This window comes from Gallus gallus, chromosome 4 (genome assembly GCF_016699485.2).
Source record: "Gallus gallus isolate bGalGal1 chromosome 4, bGalGal1.mat.broiler.GRCg7b, whole genome shotgun sequence".
NCBI classification, from domain to species: Eukaryota; Metazoa; Chordata; class Aves; order Galliformes; family Phasianidae; genus Gallus; species Gallus gallus.
The window spans coordinates 14,152,890-14,171,687 of NC_052535.1; the positions used below are offsets into that span (position 1 = coordinate 14,152,890).

At 50.4% G+C, this 18,798-nt stretch overlaps 2 protein-coding genes and 1 long non-coding RNA gene across 18 annotated transcripts; 1 reads left to right on the forward strand and 2 right to left on the reverse strand.

Annotated features, from left to right (window-relative positions):
* Window positions 1–1,090: 1,090 nt before the first annotated feature.
* RAB39B (RAB39B, member RAS oncogene family) lies at window positions 1,091–8,161 on the forward strand. Of its 13 annotated transcripts, none has more exons than XR_003075044.3 (4): window positions 1,091–1,333; window positions 4,530–5,954; window positions 6,028–6,194; window positions 6,952–8,161. XR_003075044.3 is itself a non-coding variant. In XM_040700151.2 (3 exons), exons 1-3 carry the CDS (start codon window positions 1,119–1,121, stop codon window positions 6,066–6,068), a joined length of 447 nt encoding a protein of 148 aa, XP_040556085.1. In that variant the 5' UTR covers window positions 1,091–1,118; the 3' UTR covers window positions 6,069–8,161. The 13 variants fall into 13 exon arrangements, 3 of the variants coding, with proteins under 3 accessions (XP_040556085.1, XP_015134106.1, XP_420326.4); XR_003075045.3 differs by having other exon boundaries at window positions 6,028–6,141; XR_005859830.2 differs by having other exon boundaries at window positions 6,058–6,194.
* Window positions 8,161–17,263, reverse strand: VBP1 (VHL binding protein 1). 4 transcript variants are annotated; one of them, NM_001397116.1, is made up of 6 exons: window positions 17,137–17,260; window positions 14,079–14,203; window positions 13,402–13,468; window positions 12,859–12,957; window positions 10,998–11,136; window positions 8,161–10,515 (listed from the first exon to the last, which is right to left on the reverse strand). In NM_001397116.1, exons 1-6 carry the CDS (start codon window positions 17,233–17,235, stop codon window positions 10,445–10,447), a joined length of 600 nt encoding a protein of 199 aa, NP_001384045.1. In that variant the 5' UTR covers window positions 17,236–17,260; the 3' UTR covers window positions 8,161–10,444. The 4 variants fall into 4 exon arrangements, with proteins under 4 accessions (NP_001384045.1, XP_040554788.1, XP_040554789.1 ...); XM_040698854.2 differs by having other exon boundaries at window positions 9,318–10,515; window positions 14,079–14,199; window positions 17,137–17,263; XM_040698855.2 differs by having other exon boundaries at window positions 9,318–10,515; window positions 14,079–14,199; window positions 16,585–17,263.
* A 501-nt stretch (window positions 17,264–17,764) lies between these two features.
* On the reverse strand, window positions 17,765–18,482 carry LOC124417952. Its single transcript, XR_006939087.1, has one exon. It is a non-coding gene; the product is annotated as an uncharacterized LOC124417952 (long non-coding RNA).
* Window positions 18,483–18,798: the final 316 nt, after the last annotated feature.

Consider the following 18,798-nt stretch of genomic DNA (forward strand, 5'->3'; position numbering starts at 1 on the left):
GAGTCACTGGTAACGTTCTGATAACTCGGATTTATAGGTTTAATATTTGTCTGTGGCCGTGCAGATTGCTTCATCAGTTTCCTTTCCCGTCCCGAGGTACTGTAAAGAGGATCTTTGGGTTTGTTGGTTTTTAACAAATGCGCTACGTTTCAAAGGATATTGAAGACTTTTCCTGACATTTTTAACTGAGGCAGGAGCTGGTCTCGCTGAAGTCTGGTCCTGTTTGCAGGATTCCTGTGAGGATCAGGTGAACGTCCTTGTCACCGTGAGTGCCCTGACTTCAGCGCTGCCCATGCAGGCTCTTTGTAAACTAAAACAAAAAACAAAACTTTTAAAAATGTGACTTAATACGCTTTTTAGCCACGTTGTTTTTAATAATTCGGTGATCCCTTTCCCTTCCTGTGACCCAAGCCCTGCTCAGGTGGGTGCCGGCCAGGCCAAAGCTCGGGCATCCCACTGCCTGCTGAGCTCTGAGTGCGGTGCAGTGTGCGCGCGTTCTGTGCCGGCCAGAGCTGGCCAAGGAGAGCGAAAGAAGATGGACTTGTTAGCGTTTGTGGCCGTAGGGGTTGGGTATATAGTTTCCACGTGTCTTCGTTTTTGAGAGCATCCGCACATCGCATGTAAACACACGTACCCATACCTACATGTGCGTGGGTATGCGGACACCCGTGCCTTAGCGGGTTTGTGTCACAGCGGCGCTCCTCACAGGTGTGAGGAACCTTGAGCGCCCCGCGCTCCCGGGGCAGGGCCGGGCGAGCAGCCTCGGCCCCGCACCGCCCTCCTCCGGGCTCTCCCCGCGCCCCCCGGCCCTCCCTCGGTCCCGCCCCGCCCCGCCCCGCCCCGCTCGGCTCCGGCGGCGGTTCGGGGGTGGCGGCTCCTCCCGGCAGTGCGGTAGAGCGCGGCCGCCATTGCATCACGGTTCGGCCGCGCCTCCGCCCGCAGCGCGGCAAGGGGACGCACGGCCCGGCCCGGGAGGGCGGCGCGGCCACCCGCGGGCAGCGCTGAGGCGGAGGGAGCGCGGCCGGCGCCGCGCCATGTCCCCGCGCTGAGCGGCGCCTCGGGGCCGGCCTAGCGCTGCCCCCTGCGGGCCGGGCATGGGCGGGCGCTGAGCGGGCGGCATGGAGGCCATCTGGCTCTACCAGTTCCGCCTCATCGTCATCGGCGACTCCACCGTGGGCAAGTCCTGCCTCATCCGCCGCTTCACCGAGGGCCGCTTCGCGCAGATCTCCGACCCCACGGTGGGCGTGGATTTCTTCTCCAGGCTGGTGGAGATCGAGCCGGGCAAGAGGATCAAGCTGCAGATCTGGGACACGGCCGGGCAGGAGCGGTTCCGGTGAGGGCTGCGGGCGGCACAAAGGAGGGCCGCCGAGCGGTTTATTTACGCGTATTCGTTTCTGCGGGGCTTCCCCCGGGGCGCGGCCCGCTCCGTGCGCACGGCGGGACGAGCGGTTCCCGGCGGCCCCGAGGCGGCGGCGGGAGCGGCGCGGGGTGCGGGCGGACCGTCCGCTGGGCCGAGGGCGCGCGGGGCCCCGGCTGCGTGCTGCGTGTAGGCCGCGGGGGCGGGAACGTGGGATGCGGTTCTGCAGCTACGGCGGATCCCGCCGTCCGCAGGGCAGGGCAGGGCCTGCTCCGGCCCCCCGGCTCTGATTTGGGGGGGGTTGAGGGCGTGATTGTACGCTGAACTCCCCAGGCAATAGCGTGGGTGCGCTTCTGTTTCTCGCGCATCTTTGACCCCCGGCCGCGCTCTCATCCTGCTCCCTCCGGAAGCGCTTTCCTTTCTCTGCGTCTCCGCACAGCATCACAGAGCCGCGCTGCCGTAATGTCGCCGAGGAGCGCGTTGGTTTCGTTCAGCAGATGAAGGCTCCCTGCTTCCTTTCTCAGCCGTGGCGCTGCCCCCAGCCCGCATGGGCCGTGCCCGGTCCTTGCACAGGGGCAGGCTTTTTGCCGGGGCCTGAAGCCGCTGCTTTATTCCGCTGAGTGAGAGAGGAGGCACCGGAGCGCTCGGTTGCATCAGATTCCAAAACACGGCTGTGTGCGATCCCGCGCTTCTACCCCTGCTGTGAGGAGGGGAAGCTGTTGGATGCCTTTGGTTTCCCGTCTTTAAAATGTGGGGAAGTCCGGGCCCCGGGGGCTGCTTGCTCGTCTTGCTGGTGCCTGAACCCGCGTGTAGACGCGGTGACAGGACGACCTTCAGCAGAAGGGCAGCAGCGCTCAGCAGCAGCAGTGTGAGGGGCAGGAGGGTCGCTGCCGTAGGCACACATGCTGCCACTCGGAAGTGCCCTTGCCGAAGTGCAGACTTAAATCCCCAATATGAAAAGGCAGAGGGAAGGGAGCAAACCCAGCTACCTTTATGGTATGCCGTTAGCTATGACAAAAGTCTGTTCTGCATTTGTCCCTGTCAAATCCCGGCTAACCCTGTCATGCCTTGTGCCCCATGAAGCTGGCAGCTCCTGGGCTTGCCCTGCAGGCTGTTCTTGGTAAAAGGCAGAACACTGCTATCAGTGGGGTAAGCTGAAGTTGTGGGTGCAGGGAAGAAGCGTAGCAGTGCACGTGCTCTCCAGAACCCTTACACTTGTTTGTCACAGTGCAGGGAATTTCTTAAGAAAGACATTCTTAAGAAAGAACTCCGCTATTTCATGGAGCTCTCCATTTTGAGCATTTGCAGCTGCTTTGCAATAGTTAACAGCTGTCCCACGGGGAGGAAAGCACTGCCATTGCCTGGAAGACACCGTCAGGTATCTGCTGGTCTACATCTGTGCTGCAGTTCTGCTCTTCCTGACTGTTTTTGAGTTCTCTCACTCTCTGTCAATGAGAAGCTATTCCTGTGCAGTCAGGGCTTAAACTACAGTTAAGCACATGCCTCTGTTTTGTCATCTCGGCCCCAAAATGGTGCTCTTTGGGTCAGCGTTGAGGCTGTTTTGGAGTTGTAGAACAGCAGGGTTCCGTTCTTCCTGGATCCAGCAGGTTGTGCCCATCTCAGGTTGCTCATATACTCCAGTTTCTTGCCTGAAACGTGACGTCATGTAATGCTAACAACAGCAAAAGTGTGTGCAGCCCTCCCTGGCTGGGAGTACATACGAGCTCCGGCAGAAGAGCTGTTCCCTTCCAGTAAGAGGGAAGGGCTGTGGTGGGCAGTAGGGGCCCCAGGTAGAGGTCCTGCATGGAGGTGGTGCCTTTGTGTTAAAACTTGGTTGGAGCGGGTGCAAGTCACAATGCTGCTCTGCTTTGGTGGGAGGAGGGGAAGTACTGGGCAGGGGTCTCGGAGGGAATTGGGCAGTGAGGCGCAGAGTGAAGGCAGCGTAGCTTGCTTCCTGCAGATCGGTAAGGAAGATGCCTGCAGATCTGTGGAAGAGGCTTTAAGGAAAGGCACCCAGACCTTCACCTAGTTTAGCCTCAGCGCAGCGCTCTGTTCAGATCCTGTCACGTCTCTCACAGTACCTGAGGCACTGCTGATGCTGGCAGGAGCAGCCAGGGCCGGTGTGCTGGCACACAGGAGAAGCAGAAGCGCCTGTGACAGCGTGGGGGTGAATTCAGAGTGCTGGTATCTGTCTGCAGCTGGCCGGAGAGCAAACGGCGGAGCTGATTCCCTTGTTCCCAAATGTGCAGAGCTGTTCTTGTCCCTGGGCCAGATAACTGGAGAGGAGAAATTAGCCAAGCCAACTCTTTCTTTTTTCCTTCCTTCCTTCCTTCTTTTTTTTTTTCCCCTCCCCATTCTTGCTTTCTTCAGTTGGATTTTCACCCATCATCGCATGGCTTTTGATAAAGCAAACCTTGAAAATGCCAGTGAATCCTTTTAGCTCTGCAGGATAAGTACACTGCAGGGCAGAATAACTCTTAACAACAGACTTGCATGGTGGAGGAGGAGTCGTCCTAAGCTACAAGTAGGAATGCTTACATTTTCCCAGCAAGAAAAAGTTCAGGTCCCTGTGTAAGTTCCTCCAGAGACTGAAATCAGTGAGTGCTTCTGGATGTAGAACTAATCCGTGCCTTTGCAGAAACAGTACAGTTTTACAGCTTCTCGTGTATCCCACGTGTGGTAGCTGTTGGACTGTAGCTCTGCTCAGCTTTGTGTTCTCTGTAGACCTTTGTTGGTCTACAGTGTGCTGCTTCAGGCTGCCTCAGACTGTGGAGAATGCTTTCCATTTCTCAGCCTGAGGGTCTGCGGGACCTTGAAAGGGAAGCCAGGAACGGTGGAGGAGTAATAGCAAATCCATGAGGCAGTTACCCGGGGATGAAGTTTTAAGCCACGATTAGTTGTCTTTGTGAATGACAAGATGTGCAGAGCACAAGTCAAGGCAGCGAGATGTGACTGAGGGGCGTTCTCTGTCCTGTACTCTGCAGGATAGGCGGGGAGGCAGAAATGCTGCCTCCTAAAGCGAAGGTGTAGGTACAGAAGTGCTACCCTGGGATTAAGAAAAAAGAATCAAAAGAAACAAGCAGGAGAGAAAAAAGAAAAGCGAAACTTGCTCTGCCCTTCCTCCCAAGCAGCAGTGACTTACACCTTTGCTGTGGATCGTTTCTTTTTCCAGGTCCATCACCAGAGCCTACTACAGGAACTCGGTTGGTGGACTCCTCCTCTTTGATATTACAAACCGCAGGTCCTTCCAGAACGTCCATGAGTGGCTAGAAGAGACCAAGGTGCACGTCCAGCCCTACCAGATCGTCTTTGTTTTGGTGGGTCACAAGTGTGACCTTGACACGCAGCGGCAAGTCACCAGGCACGAGGCTGAGAAACTGGCTGCTGCATATGGTATGAAGTACATTGAGACCTCTGCTCGGGATGCCATTAACGTGGAGAAGGCCTTCACTGATCTGACTCGAGATATATACGAGCTTGTTAAAAGGGGGGAAATTTCAATCCAGGAGGGATGGGAAGGGGTAAAGAGCGGGTTTGTCCCAAATGTAGTGCACTCTTCAGAAGAAGTGGTGAAATCAGATAGGCGGTGCTTGTGCTGAGCTCTTCTAGTGAGAGAAGTGGTGATGAACTCTACTAACCAAACGTTCTTTACTAAGTGAACTCAGTGTGCCAGAAGGGAGAGCGACACTCCCATTGTGAACAGCCTCCCACAGTTTTTTGAACACGAGAACAGACCCAGGGAATAAATGTTCTGTTCCATACAACTTTTCAGAACTGGAGGCTACAAACCTAACAGAGTGAGTGAGGGTGCATGAAGATTTTGTAACGAGACAGCAAGCTGAAGTGAGGGACAGCAGAAGGGGGCAGAGCACACAATTAGATCTGAATGGGCTGGCATGTGCCACAGTGCTGTACATGTCCTGTTTTAAGTAAATCTGTAGCACTGTGCTGGGTGCTGAAGCCCCAGAATGGGTAGTGCTGTAGTATGAGAAGCAGCAGAGGGAAAGAAAGAGGACATCTTAGTTTGCATCAGCTGCTTATTACCAGGAAGGTGTAAAGGCAGCATGGGTACCATTTCCTCCTAAGGCCCGTGGCATAGGAAAAGTTTACTGATGTGGTATGCATACTTCTGAATTTTTTTTCTTACATTCTTGAACCTAGTTCAATAGTAGAGTATTCTGTGGCATTTAAAGAGGAAAATAGTAGTTATTTGATTGGTAATTACAGTTTAAATGATTTCCCCAAGTGTTTTTCATGCTGTAAACTGGGATTCTAAGTGGCAACGCCTGCTGCATTAGTAATTATTCAGTACATTTTTTAAATATTTACTGCCTCCATGTGTACCTCAGTGTACCCTCAGTTCAGGGCTTTCCAGTGTAATTAAGTGATTAGGAGCATAAAGAGAAAACCTTGTGCTCATCTGCTGTATCTTGAGGCTGGAGCATGGCACGCAGTTTGGGACACACCACCGTTTGTCTGCTAACAGCACCGTGCTGACATTTCGGGTGCCTGGTCAGCTGGGGCCACGAGGAGGAATGGAACAGAGTTGGGCAGGGCAGGGGAAGCTTGAAGAGCTTAACTCAGGTGCATCCGCAAGGTGAGATTTGCTTTTAAAGAAGTTGAATAGCATGGAAAGCAACGGCTTCCATCACTACTTTCTGCTGTTAAAGTGTCATTTTCTTTCTTGGCATCTGTGGAAGAAGAGAACTAGAACTGAGGAGGAGGAGCACAGAACAGAAGTGTGTGAGCAGGAGGAAAAGGAAAGCCCCAGGACAAGCTCAAGAGTAAAATTTGTTTTCTTCCTTGTTTTAATTTGACGAGAGATGATCCATATCAGGTTGGTCATTGTGGGTGAAAGCTGTTGTTAAAAAGGCTGTGTGTGGGTGGCCATTTGCTGGGCATGCTTTGTTTCCTCTAAGTTTTAACCAGCTTTATTTACAATTGCAGCACGGTAACCTGTAGCAAAGTTCAACCTATTTAAAACAAACAGAAACAACAGTGACCGTTTTACTCGAGTTTGCAAGCTTTACACACCAAACTAATGGGCAGGAGGCAGTAGGTAAAACCACAGGAAGCACCTGGTGTTGGATTTTTAGATCTCTATGTAGTAAAAACGATACTTGTTACAGCTTTTTTAAGCTACCTCCATCTCAGAAAGCGTGAGTCTTGAGTGCTGTTGAATTCAGACTGACTCCCCTGAGCCTCTTCTCATAGTTTGTAGTACTTGTGCGGGTCTGTATGAATAAAAAAAAATGATTCCTGTATATAAAAAGAAGAACCCACCCTGAAGATGGATTACATTTTCATTCAAGTACTCTTGGAACAATTACAGTTCCTGAGCACCGCAGGGGAGCAGCAGTGTTGCAGCTGCTGGGAGGGCACTGGTAGCAAATTAGAGCGAGGGAGGGGTGGCACTGGTGTAGCACCTTTCGGTAAGCCGCTCGCTGCTGCAGAACCCGGCCCATCTTGAACAGGCTGTACCTACACTGAGAACCCTGTGCTAAGGCCCGTCGAACTCCAGGCAGACTCAGTGGTGGTCAAGCTGAGTAGCCTGAAGGTACAAAAAAGAAATCTCTTAAAAAATCTCTTTCTAGGTAAGTGAAGCTGGAGAAGATTGATGCAGAGCACCACAGGAGCTGGGCTACCATGGGCTCTCTACCTTCAGCTTCTGCTGACGCCAGTGGGGAGCACAAGGTTTGCTCAGACCGGGACTGCTAGTCCTGTTCTCACAAAGACGAGGGCAAACAGGTATGAAAGGGTCAGTTTTCTTATTCTTTCCTTTCTTTCAAGGTCTGGCTATTCACAGGGTGTGGCTTAGGTTGCCTTGCTACCTAGTGGCTGTCCTAAGGGCAGAGCTTCAGTGCTCCTTTAAAGGCAGTTGGAACTTTTAAAAAGATCAGAGTTTTAGCAAGAGTAAAACCCGTGAGCCTCTGTGCAGGAAAAGCTCAGTTTTCACACTGCTGTTTTATTTAATGGCTTTGGGCATTCCGCTTCTCTCTCTCTCTCTCTGAGTCTTTCTGCTCCCAGAGAGAAATTCCAGGAGACCTAAAGAAGCACGTACATTCAGGCCTTCAGTACTTGATTTAGAAATACGTGTCATAATTCTGAAGAGAAACAGTACAGAAGAAAATGTATGCAGTCTTAACTACTTAGGGGTAATAAATGGTTATATTAAACGATAGAGAAATCGTTATATACATCTTTTTCTAACTCCTTGCATTTTTTTAGGCAGCTTATTAAAATATAGGAAATGTAGATTCATCTGTACAAAATTTGGAATGTTTTTTCTAAGATGAAGAACTTATAGGATATGCTGAGCATTCTTTTCTAACAACTGGTTTTAACGCTTTGACTTCTGGTGCAAGAGGGATTTAGAGAAATCAAAGGTCATAACCTTTCACAGGATGAAGGTCAGGAGCTCTTTTACTCTAAGACAAAAAGAGAAGCAAAGGAAAAACTAACTTAGAACAATCTGCATGTTAGATTCAAATTGCTCTGAACCTCCAGAATAAAAACATACTATACACTTTCCTCGCTTTCTGTTATGCACTGTAATGAAATGTGAAAATAATGCTGTATTTAGCTGTCTGTATGTGACTGGAAATATGCTTGTATTTAGCAAAATGGTTACTATGTGATACTGTGAAATTTAAAACTTGTAAAGAGACTGTTGGGTTTTTTTCTTCCCCCCTCCCTGTTCCTTATCGGTAAGCTATCTCATACCTGTACCGCTTCTGTACAGCAGCCCTAACTGGAGATCTGGTATGGACCAGCTCAACAATAAACAGGATCTTTGCAATGGTACTGCTGCACATTATTCTGTAACAGCCAATCGGTCACATCTGCAAAACCAGCAGGCTGGGGTGCTGAGAACACCAGAGCAGCTGTAGAGATGTCAGCCATTCTAAAAGCAGCAGTGCCCTCCCTGCAGTAGTAGCCAAAGGAGCTACAGCCCCTCCTGGAGCCTCACAGCAGGCGGCATTTGGCACACTGCAGAAGCTGTTCTAGCTCCTGTATAAGACCTTTCTGTTCTTAATCCAAGTAACACAAATTTATCAGTAAACAACAGGGCAATACTGGGTGAAGATCAGTCATACGGAAGCCAGAGTTGCCTCTGGATTTTTTAACTTTGTGCTAAGCAAACAACAACAAAACCCTCTATTCAAAACCAAGAGTTGTGTATTATCCCAAGGTCCAGCTCTCGCCCAACAACCTGATACGTTTTGATCCTGCTGAGTGCTTGCAGCCCTAATGCTGCCTCCCCCCTCACACTAATACCCAGCATTAGGTCATTGGGAGCTGTGCACAGTAGGGTTTTTTGATGGCGCATAAATGCTTAACTCATCATTTCATTGTGCACAACAAAGAGAAGCAGTTGCTGCCTTAGGACCAGCTAGAAAAGTGGTGGTGTGGGGAAGTGCTTTAGCCTGTTGGGATCTCATTAATCCAAACAGAAGAGAAAATTGCAAGAGAAATCAGGACGTTTGCAGCTGCCTTTCTCATCGTTCCTGATGCTCTCAGAAGGGGAGAGAAGCACAGCTTCAACCAAGCATAGCGAGGGCTAGAGATACATGCTAGTCAGATAATGCATTGGTTTGAAATGCTCTCTCCTAGTCAAAGACACTAGGGAAAAAAAACAGCACCTCCCTGCAAATAAAGGTGTGAATGAGCCCAGTCCAGGTACGTATTGTGAGCACAGCTAGGGACTTACCTCTTTTATTCCCATCTCTAGAGGTCTTGCTGATTTTCAGCCACAGTGCTGTCAAATCAATTGCTTCTGTTCACAAATTCAGGTGTGCTGACTCACAGCCCCCATTTCACTCACACCATTATCCAGCAGCTATGCTTTCCACAGCTGCTTCAGCTTCTCCCCTATCCCCAGTGATGAGAGGGAAACACAGAATATCATACCTCAAATTCATGACTTTCTCCTACAAAGAAAGATGCACAAAAACCGGTGTTTGCCACAATTGTTCAGTTTTACTATTTTAATATCATGAAATAAAAGTACAAAAACTTTACAGGTATGTTGTTTCTTACATGAAGTTCAAACAGTTAACATTTGCGTTTATTTTGCAGCAAAACCTGTACTCTTAGAGAATGTGCATTTTAGCCACTGACATCACCACTGAGCATTTCATTTTAGACAGAAACTGCAGAGGTAAAAGGCAACAATCTTGCAAGGCTTCGTAAGAACCAAAAAAAAAACATTCCACCTGATAACACCAGAAGCCCGACTGCAGTCAACCATCCTTATCTAATACAGGTTTCACCACCTGGGAGGCTGAGTGTTAAGACATTTGAACGACATCTCATCTAAGGGATTGCAAGTAGGGTTTTTTTCATTTACAGGCTGCCAGCTTTTTGGTGTCCTTGTTCAGTAGTTTGCAAAAGTAAGCCGTGTGTGCATGTGTGTGGAAAAAGAACAGGGTGAGAGCACCTGCAGGCTTGACATAACTTGTGCTGTTTACTCCATTCAGCATTCTTTTCTGAAGACAAGTCACGAAGTGTTGTATGTAAAGTGCTGAGAGTTCAGCAACAGGCAGTCAACTAACATTAAAATCAAGTTTATCCAAAGTGGAATGCTTGTATATTGATGCTGCCAAAGAAGTAACTGACTGAGACAAAAATCCAGGACTTCGCTGTGTCTTTTTTCTTAGAACATTATAGCTACGTGTATTCCCAGCCCACGCTGACTTTAACCTCATCAGCTGTACACAGAAATGAAAAGTAAACCCTGCATGACCTTAACCTGCTAACATGCTGTCAGACTCAGTTCCATACCTGCACCTCACCTCTTCAGACAAACATTCAGGCAGAAATTTACTTATAGCAGACTGGTCTGATCCAAATATTATGTCCTCAGCTGGACTGCGTGGTGTCTTTTCAAACAATCTATACTTCCATGAAACATGCATGAAACCAAATTTTGAGTTCACAAATAAATAAAGTGTCGCTCACCATTAGTTTTTATATATTTTACCATTTACTGAAATGCTTAAAGTAACTCAGTCCCTTAAGAATGAATTTCAGGGGTATTTAAATAAAAATATTTTGAAATTGAAACCACATTTAAAACTGGCAAAACTATGCTTTGTTTTTGGAAGGGTCTTCCTTGTTTCTTCTCTTTACATCCCAATTATAAACTCTAGCCATATCTGAGGGTGTGGGATTAAGGAAACAGAAGTGTTCAGCAGAAAGAAAAGAAAAAAGGGGAAAAGCTGGATATGCTGTGATCATACGTACTCCATTGAACTTGCAGCAGTCTACAGAAACCTTTTAATGGAAGAGTTGATGCGCTGCAGAGGCGTATCAGTAACTCTAAGAAAGGAGGAAGAGTTGTTTTACTTTGAAATGGTTGCCTGGCCATCTCTTGACAGCACTGACCCACTCCTCCAGCTCACTCCCAGTCCAGGCTTGCAACCATCACAGCAGATCTCAAACAGCTTTCACTACATTCAGCCGCCAACCCATCCCTCAGCACCGAAAACAAAAAGTTATGGTTCACTGCTAAAAAAAAAACAAACCCTGGAGTGTTACAGAATTTTAATGACAGCAGGTCCAAGATAAAAGCATGTCTGGAAACGAGTAGGTACCTGTACATTACCTTCCACATCACTCCTGCATATTAAAAGGATACTGACTTCTGTAGTGGTGAACTGATCCCTAAGAAAATCCAGGTCTTCCTCTAGAGAATCAAGGTTTCTTGTGGCTGTTGACAAGTTCTTCTCTAACAGAGCCTGAGCTTCATCAATATCATATTCAAGCATCACATTGGCCTACACAACAACAAAAAACAAAAGGATTCATATAAGCTTTTACACTTGCACCGTAAGGAATAAGGCATAGCATAAATATTTCAGCCTGTTTATAGCTAATCACATTAACGCTAATGAACTAAGGCGAGGTTCAGGGCAAACAATGTCAGAAGCCACTTGAGGCTCCACCACTTCAGTAACAGAGTAATAAGTCCCCCTGGTGACTTGGAAAGAAGTTTTCCTCCTCTTTCTGAGCAAAAGGGGATTTCTGTGTATTGCATTCAATCTTTTACACACCAGTATCTCATCTCCACCACATCTGAAAAGCAAGACACTCCTCATTCCTTCGCAGCATCTCTCAAGTGTCACACAGCTACAAACAATGCTTGCTGCATTCAAGACTCACCTCAGGATCTATGCAGAATACGGACAAACAGCCTGAGGGCACTGGTTATTAACAAAAGGTATTACAAGATATAATGTGTATGAAAGTCCAATCTGGCACTGTGGTGGTTTTTAATCAGTAAATTTCAGCAAGGAAGCCACCACGTAAAAAAGAGTGAAACCAAAGATGCACATATGTAGCTTTGTTCCACCCAAGAACTGTGTACTGAACAGAGCCACATAAATATTAATCAGACAAGACTGCAGGGAACGCTATACAGAGCTGCAAGAACTAGATATGCAGTACTTTTTTGTTGTTGTTGTTCGTTTGTTTGTTAAATAACTGGAAGACAGTTTGTGCAACAGCAGTGATATGCACAGCCCGGCACAGAGATTGTAAGCAATGAAATGGATAAAGGGCTAAAGGCCCAAGAAACCCTAAGTATGACCAATAAATCACTTATGGTACTTCATGGTAGCTTTTCTGTATGAACCAAGATGAACTTCCTCTGATACTCTGTGATAAAAGAAACCTGGTACACCCTGAAAGTCAGTGGTTGCGAATTCTGAAGGAAGTAACCTGAAAGCAAAACGTAGCAGGCACAAATGTTCTCTTTTTACAACAGAAAAGCCGTTGGTGAAGTTGTGAGTAACTGCCAGTCCAGCCATCCCAACAATGCTGCTGCTGCTCTAAGTGGGCTGTTGTGTTTGGCAGCCAGCACGTGAGAACACCGGGGATTTACAAGTCTCAAAATAAACATTAGCAGGTTATCTCTACAGATAACGGGGCCTCTGCTCCTGAATATCCCAGCTTGATACTGTTTTGGCACTTAGAAACGTGCCTCCAGCTCTGATCCCACCAATCTTGCACAAATTCCACTTTAAAAGCAGGCAGGTACCTGCGAGGAACCCAAACCCCACCTTTCCCCAGAAGGCTTGTATGAAAGCAAGCTGAATACAAATAACAAGGAGAAAACCAGCAGTTAGTTCTCAAGCTAAGCTGTTTTGTCAGGCACACTCATTCCAATGCCAAGCAACTAAGTTGCCTGGTAATCTGAAGCACAATGTGGGAAGGGAAACATTCCCAAATACACTTTTTCGATAAAACAGTTCAGCAAGATTACAGTTCTCTGCCAATTTACTATGTTCAGGCACTAAAGAAAATTAAAAGCAAAACCATGAAAACTCCACTAGCATGTGGAAATACTGCTGTGTTTGCTGCACTGAAATGACACGGCTCTCCTGCGCACGTAGAGAATTACACATGTCCCAACCAGGACAGCTGAGACAGCAGTGAACACCATCTTCTGGAAGATAAAGTCATACAAACCATCTCAGAAGAGGTTCCATTTTACTTACCCCCAGCCACAAACAAACTTTGTCTGTAGGAGGAACTGAAGCTTTGCAGTAGAGATTATCTGCCAATAAAAATCGGGTTTCCATTGGATTTGTGGATTCCTTAAGAGAAATGATAAAACTTAACATTGCCATTTTCACTGGAATCTCACAGAAGACACAAAATTTACAGTAAGGAGTGCACTTTTCTGCTTTTTTGCCACTGATACAGAATTAGCTTGGGTGAAACTGTATGTATTCTCACTTCAACATTGAAGTGCCAAGACTAAAGCATTCTTTAAAGTATTTAAAAGCAATGTGGAAATCTCTATAAGGGCTAAAATCCAAGCTTAGCTGCAATCTACACGCTATAGAAAGGAAGCTTGCATTGCAAACGTTACTGGTTTTGAACAAGCTTTCAAAAAGTACTACATACCTTTAAAACAATTCTGTTATTTATAAAGGCATATTAAGTGTGCTCTCCAAAACATTTCTTGCAATGTGTTCTGTTAAGGTGGAAAGGCAGTTAGCTTTTCTCATACTCGTTAGATATTCAAAATAGTTTACCTTTTTCTTCTGCATGTGTTTTAAAATTTCTAATGTCTGTTTAATTTCGGGAATCTGACCTTTTAGCCTGTGAATTAACAACAGTCATCATTTATTATTTTACAGAGACAAAGTTCCCTAAACAAGTGATGAGCTCTATTACACAATTCAACCTCCGTTTTAAAACCTGACGCTCTGAACAAACAGCTGTCTGGACTTACAAATGCACGTTTAAAAATGAAGGCAGGTACAGACACCTCGTGTACAGCTTCCCCAGCCCCTTAGCATGGGCTCAGCAGAGTCCTACAGAGAGCAGCACAAGCAGCTTTCCAGCTGTGACACACACTGACAACAGGGTGCACCTGGGGCATGTTTTGGCCTCTTTCTGGTCCCCACGGGGCAGAGGGAAACCACCACAAAAATGCAGATAAAGACCACAGCACTAGGAACAAAACAAGTGCAGGGCTTTTGGCCTTAGAGGCTCCGGAGCAAATCAGCAGTACCGTCATTTCTTGTTGTGTATGACTCTCAGGAAGAAAAGGAGAGCTGTTTCTTTATCCTGAAAGTACTGCCAATATCAGCTCTCCTAAAACCAACCGTACTTCTTGGGATATTGAAATGAACTCAACTGTATTAAAAAAACAAAACAAAACAGAACCGTGCCAAACACTTCCCAGTTCTGCACAAACATAACTTACCTTCGTTTCTTCTGAGCAAGATTAAGTTCCAAAAACTTATACTTCTGGTACTGCTCATCCAACTTCTTCAGAACTACATCTGCTGTCTCATTTCCGGGCTGTTTCATAAAAGAATCCACATCTTCCTTGAAGGGGAGAAAAACCCTCAGTGTTACAAGAGCTTTACAGAAATCCTCAGTATTGTCAAATAGAGAGCTGCATCAAAGGTGAAAGGAGTATTTCCCAGCTGTATTTACTGGTGCCTTGTTAGCAGCAGCATCAGTCCTGCCGATGCCGAATGCCACCCAACAGGAGAAGCCCTCAGACCAGGGCTAACCCAGTTCCCCGTATGCAAAGTGGAGACAGCACTTCTCTGGCCTGTCAGATTAGAGCTGCTTAGGAAAAGAGCAACAAAGCAAAAAGGTCAGGCTGAGCCCGAGCCAGGCTATGTGGTGGCAAGAGAGAGGCCAAGGGAAGAAAGTCATGCTAACAGCTCGGTGCAGCTTTGTGCTCGTAACATGTCTTCAGAAGAGCCTCCTGCAGGCAGCAGAGAGCCACAGAAAGCCCTACGGGGACAAGACAAGCCAGGCCCTGGGAGCAGCACCTTGGATGGCAGCTGGAGAAGCAAAACACTGACCTCTGCCAGCCCCCAGGAAGCAGCCCAGCTGCCTCAGCCTGCACTCGCAGCCTTCTGAAAGGCACATGGGCCAAGGGATGGGCTGCAGCTTCTGACCTGACAGCAGCTACCTGTGCACAATGGCCTCAGAAGCACCTTCAGCCTACGGTGCCAGCAGCACAGCAGGAGACACAGCTGCCTCCTAGAATCGTAGAATCATAGAATTGCTCAGGTTGGAAAAGACCTTCAAGATCATCAAGTCCAACCACAACCTAACCATACTACCCTAACTCTAACAACCCACTGCTAAATCATGTCCCTGAGCACCACATCCAAATGGATTTTGAACACATTCAGGGATGGTGACTCAACCACCTCCCTGGGGAGCCTATTCCAGCGCTTGACAACCCTTTCTGTAAAGAAGTTTTTCCTGATATCCAACCTAAACCTCCCCTGGCACAACTTGAGGCCATTTCCCCTCGTCCTGTCACCAGTGAGAAGAGACCAACCCCACTCTCACTGCAATCACCTTTCAGGTATTTGAAGAGAGCAATAAGGTCTCCCCTCAGTTTCCTCTCCCCCAGACTAAACAGCCCCAGTTCCTTCAGTCTCTCCTCGTAGGGCATACTCTCCAAGCCCTTCACCAGCCTTGTTGCCTTTCTTTGGACCTGCTCCAGCACCTCCACGTCCTTTCTGTATTGAGGTGCCCAAAACTGAACACAGTACTCGTGGTGAGGCCTCACCAATGCCGAGTACAGGGGCAGGATGACTTCCCTAGTCCTGCTCACCACGCCATTCCTGATACAAGCCAGGATGCCATTGGCTTTCTTGGCCACCTGGGCACACTGCTGGCTCATATTCAACTGACTGCCCATCAGTACACCAACGTCCCTTTCCATCAGGCAGCTTTCCAGCCACTCCTCCCCAAGCCTGTAGGGCTGCCTGCGGTTGTGACCAGAATGCAGGAACCCAAGACTTGGCCCTATTGAAACTCACACAGTTTACCTTGGCCCATCAATCCAGTCTATGCAGGTCCTTCTGTAGTGCCTTTCTACCCTCCGACAGATCAACACTCCTTCCAAACTTGGTGTCATCTGCAAACTTACTGAGGGTGCACTCAATCCCTTTATCAAGATCATTAATAAACATGTTGAACAGGAGTGGCCCCAGTATTGAGCCCTGGGGGACACCACTTCTGACTGGCTGCCAACTGGATTTAACTCCATTGACCACAACTCTTTGGACCCCGCCATCCAGCCAGTGTTTCACCCAGCGGAGCAAACGCCCATCCAAACTGTGAGCACCCAGCTTCTCCACAGGAATGTTTTGAGGGACAGTGTCAAAGGCTTTACTGATGTTCAGGTAGACCTCATTGACAGCCTTCTCTTCATCCACTAAGCGTGTCACCTTGTCATAGAATGAAGTCAGTTTTGTCAAACAGGATCCACCACTCATGAACCCATTCTGACTGAGCCTGATCCTCTGGTCGAGCTTTAAGTGATCTGTCATGGCTCCTGAGGTTATCCGTTCCATAAACTTCCCTGGCACCGCGGTGAGACTGATAGGTCTGTAGCTACCAGAATCATCTTTCTGGCCCTTTTTGAAGATGGGCATTGTGTTTGGCAGTCTCCAGTCCACCAGGACATCCCCAGCTAGCCAGGACTGTCAAAGGATGATGGAGAGTGGCTTGGCAACTACATCCACCAACTCCCTCAGCACTCTAGGGTGCCATCCATCTGACCCCATGGACTTGTGAGCGTCCAGCTTTCAGAGGGGGTCCAAAGCCATCTCATCATGGATTATGCAGGACCTATTCTGTTCCCCACCCCTATCGTCCAGCACAAGAGGCTGCGTACCCAGGGGGCAACTAGTCTTACTGTTAAAGATTGAAGGAAATAAGGCATTAAGTACCTCAGCCTTATCCTGATCTTTGCTCACCCAAAGGACGCCAGAGGAGCTGCACGCACCAACACACGCGTGGTGCCCCCGCTCCTCCGACAGCTCAGCTCGGAGGGAATGAGCTAGCGAGACGAGATGAGTCGAGACCAGAGCTTCGGGCCAGAGCTGGAAAGTACCCCAGCCATCCGAACGGCGCTTCAAGGAAGGCCGAAAAGGAGCGGCAGCTCCCGGCGGAAGGCCGCGGCCGCGCACAGCACAGAGCTCGGCGGTACCGCCCGGCGAGCTGAGCAGCTCCTTTCAGGCAGCGCTCATAACCGCCTCCCGCCCACACGTCGCGATCCACTCAGGGCCGCACGGCCCAACCCGCCGTGCCCAGGAGGCGGAACGCCCGCCGTCACAGAGCCGGCATCCGGCCTGGCGCCGCGGGACGACGACGCGGGGACCCGCACCCCGCGGGCGGGCCTAGGGCCGGGCCGGGCCGCGCTCACGGCCCCGCGCGTGAGGGACCGCCTCACGGGGCCGGCCCCCGCCGTCGCCCACGCCGCCCCCGCCCCCGCCGCTCACCACGAAGACGGCCTCGGGGATGCCGAGCGGGCCCCGCTTGCCGCCCGCCGCCGCCGCCGCCTCGCCGCAGCCCGGCCCGCTGCTGCTGGCCGCCGCCATCTTGGGGAACCGACGCCGCGCGCGGCCCGCGCCGAGACGCTGCACGCGTGCGTCATCACGTCGCCGCCGCGCTCGGAGTGACGGGAGGCGGGGGCACGGGGCCGGGCGCGCGCACGAGCTCGAGCACGAGCACGGGGCGGCTGCCGGCCGAGAGCGCCGCCCGTTGGCGAAATGCCGCCACCCATGTGTGCGGGAGGGGCTGAGAAAGCAGCAGCGCTGCCGGCAGCCGCGGGCGCTCTGAGGCTCGAGGGGCTCCTCCTCGTGGAGTGTGGCGGTTGACGCCGCTCGCGTGGTTGGAGCGCGATTTCCCAGGGAAAGAATAAAACCCGCCAACCAACACCTTCTGTGGAACTGTACCGAACCGGCGTGCCTGGCAAAGGCCGGGCGAAGGCGGTGCCCGCAGCCTGCCCAGGGCTGCCGTGTGCCCGGGCCCCTCCCCAGCCCTGAGGCCTGGGCTGCGCCTCACCCCACGGGACAGGCAGCGGAGGCCCACGGCAGACCCCCAAGTACCAAAAACGAGAGGAGGCGCTTTCTGGCTTGACTCGTGTTTGACATTTTATTGTTCGACATTCTTTGGTCATTGTCCTTTCCTTGTTCCTCGGCTGCCTTCGTGGAAGCAGAGTCCTCACGGAGCACCTGCAACAGCCGTTCCGACTTCGCGTCCCACGCACAGCCTCCCGCTTCCCCACGGCAACAGCCGCTTCCGTACCTTCTCTGGCACCGCCTGGAGGCCGCAGGGAGCGCGGGGTCCTTCGCCGTCCTCCCGCTGTTGGGAGCGGCTGTCCGGCCCTCCTCTTCAGGGCTCCCTCTCACGCCGCACTCCGCCTGTCGTCGTGGCGCGGCGGCTCAGGAGGCCCGTACCGGTGCCGGTTCTTCCCTTCTCCTCAGAGTTAGGGAAAGAAGAGGGGACGGGAGGGAAAGGGGGGCGGGGAGCAGCAGCAGGGGCTCTCGGGCGGACGGTGACCTGTCAACGCCTGGATGAAAAGCGAGAGCCCCAGGAGCGCCGTTCCCGGAGCCAGCGACGACGACGGGCGAGCATGGTCTTATAGTGCCCGCCCGGCCCTGGCGGAGGCGGATCCACCTCCATAGACTCCTCTTCGGGAGGTAGATCCACCTCCATGGGTTCGACGTCGTCGCTCTCGACGGGATCCACCTCCATGGGTTCGGGCTCCGGCTCGCTGCTGCTCTCCCGCAGGCGACACCTCTTCGGTGGAGGAGGAACCATCCTCCTCCACCACAGCTCTCGCCACGCACAGGGGGGAAAGGCAAAATTCGCTCCTGCTGTCAGCAGAATGTGGCAGGCCAGGCGCAGGTCACAGACGGACACAGGTTCTGGGCTCCGGGCCCCGTATTTATAGGGGTCCAGGAGGGAGGGGGCCCGTGAGATCACAAGAGCCTAAAACCCCAAGAATGTCCCATGACAACCCCCAAACATTCCGCTGGGCGACGGGTGGCTGTGGCCCCTGCGTTGCCCCGGTGCCGCTACTGGGGTTCCGCAGGCCTCTGTTTGAACCAGGAACGTTTTCATCCATGACTCAATAAAGATGTGAAAGTTCTATCAAA

Excerpts from the sequence above, each read along its gene's own strand:
- VBP1 (NM_001397116.1), bottom strand. The coding sequence starts at position 17,235 with ATGGCGGCGGCCAGCAGCAGCGGGCCGGGCTGCGGCGAGGCGGCGGCG. Across the intron at positions 13,469-14,078 it reads CTTGCTCAGAAGAAACGAAG|GCTAAAAGGTCAGATTCCCG; the intron begins GTAAGTTATGTT and ends GTTAATTCACAG. Across the intron at positions 11,137-12,858 it reads AAGTTTGTTTGTGGCTGGGG|GCCAATGTGATGCTTGAATA; the intron begins GTAAGTAAAATG and ends GTTGTTGTGTAG.
- RAB39B (XM_420326.8), top strand. The coding sequence starts at position 1,119 with ATGGAGGCCATCTGGCTCTACCAGTTCCGCCTCATCGTCATCGGCGAC. Across the intron at positions 1,334-4,529 it reads GCCGGGCAGGAGCGGTTCCG|GTCCATCACCAGAGCCTACT; the intron begins GTGAGGGCTGCG and ends TTCTTTTTCCAG.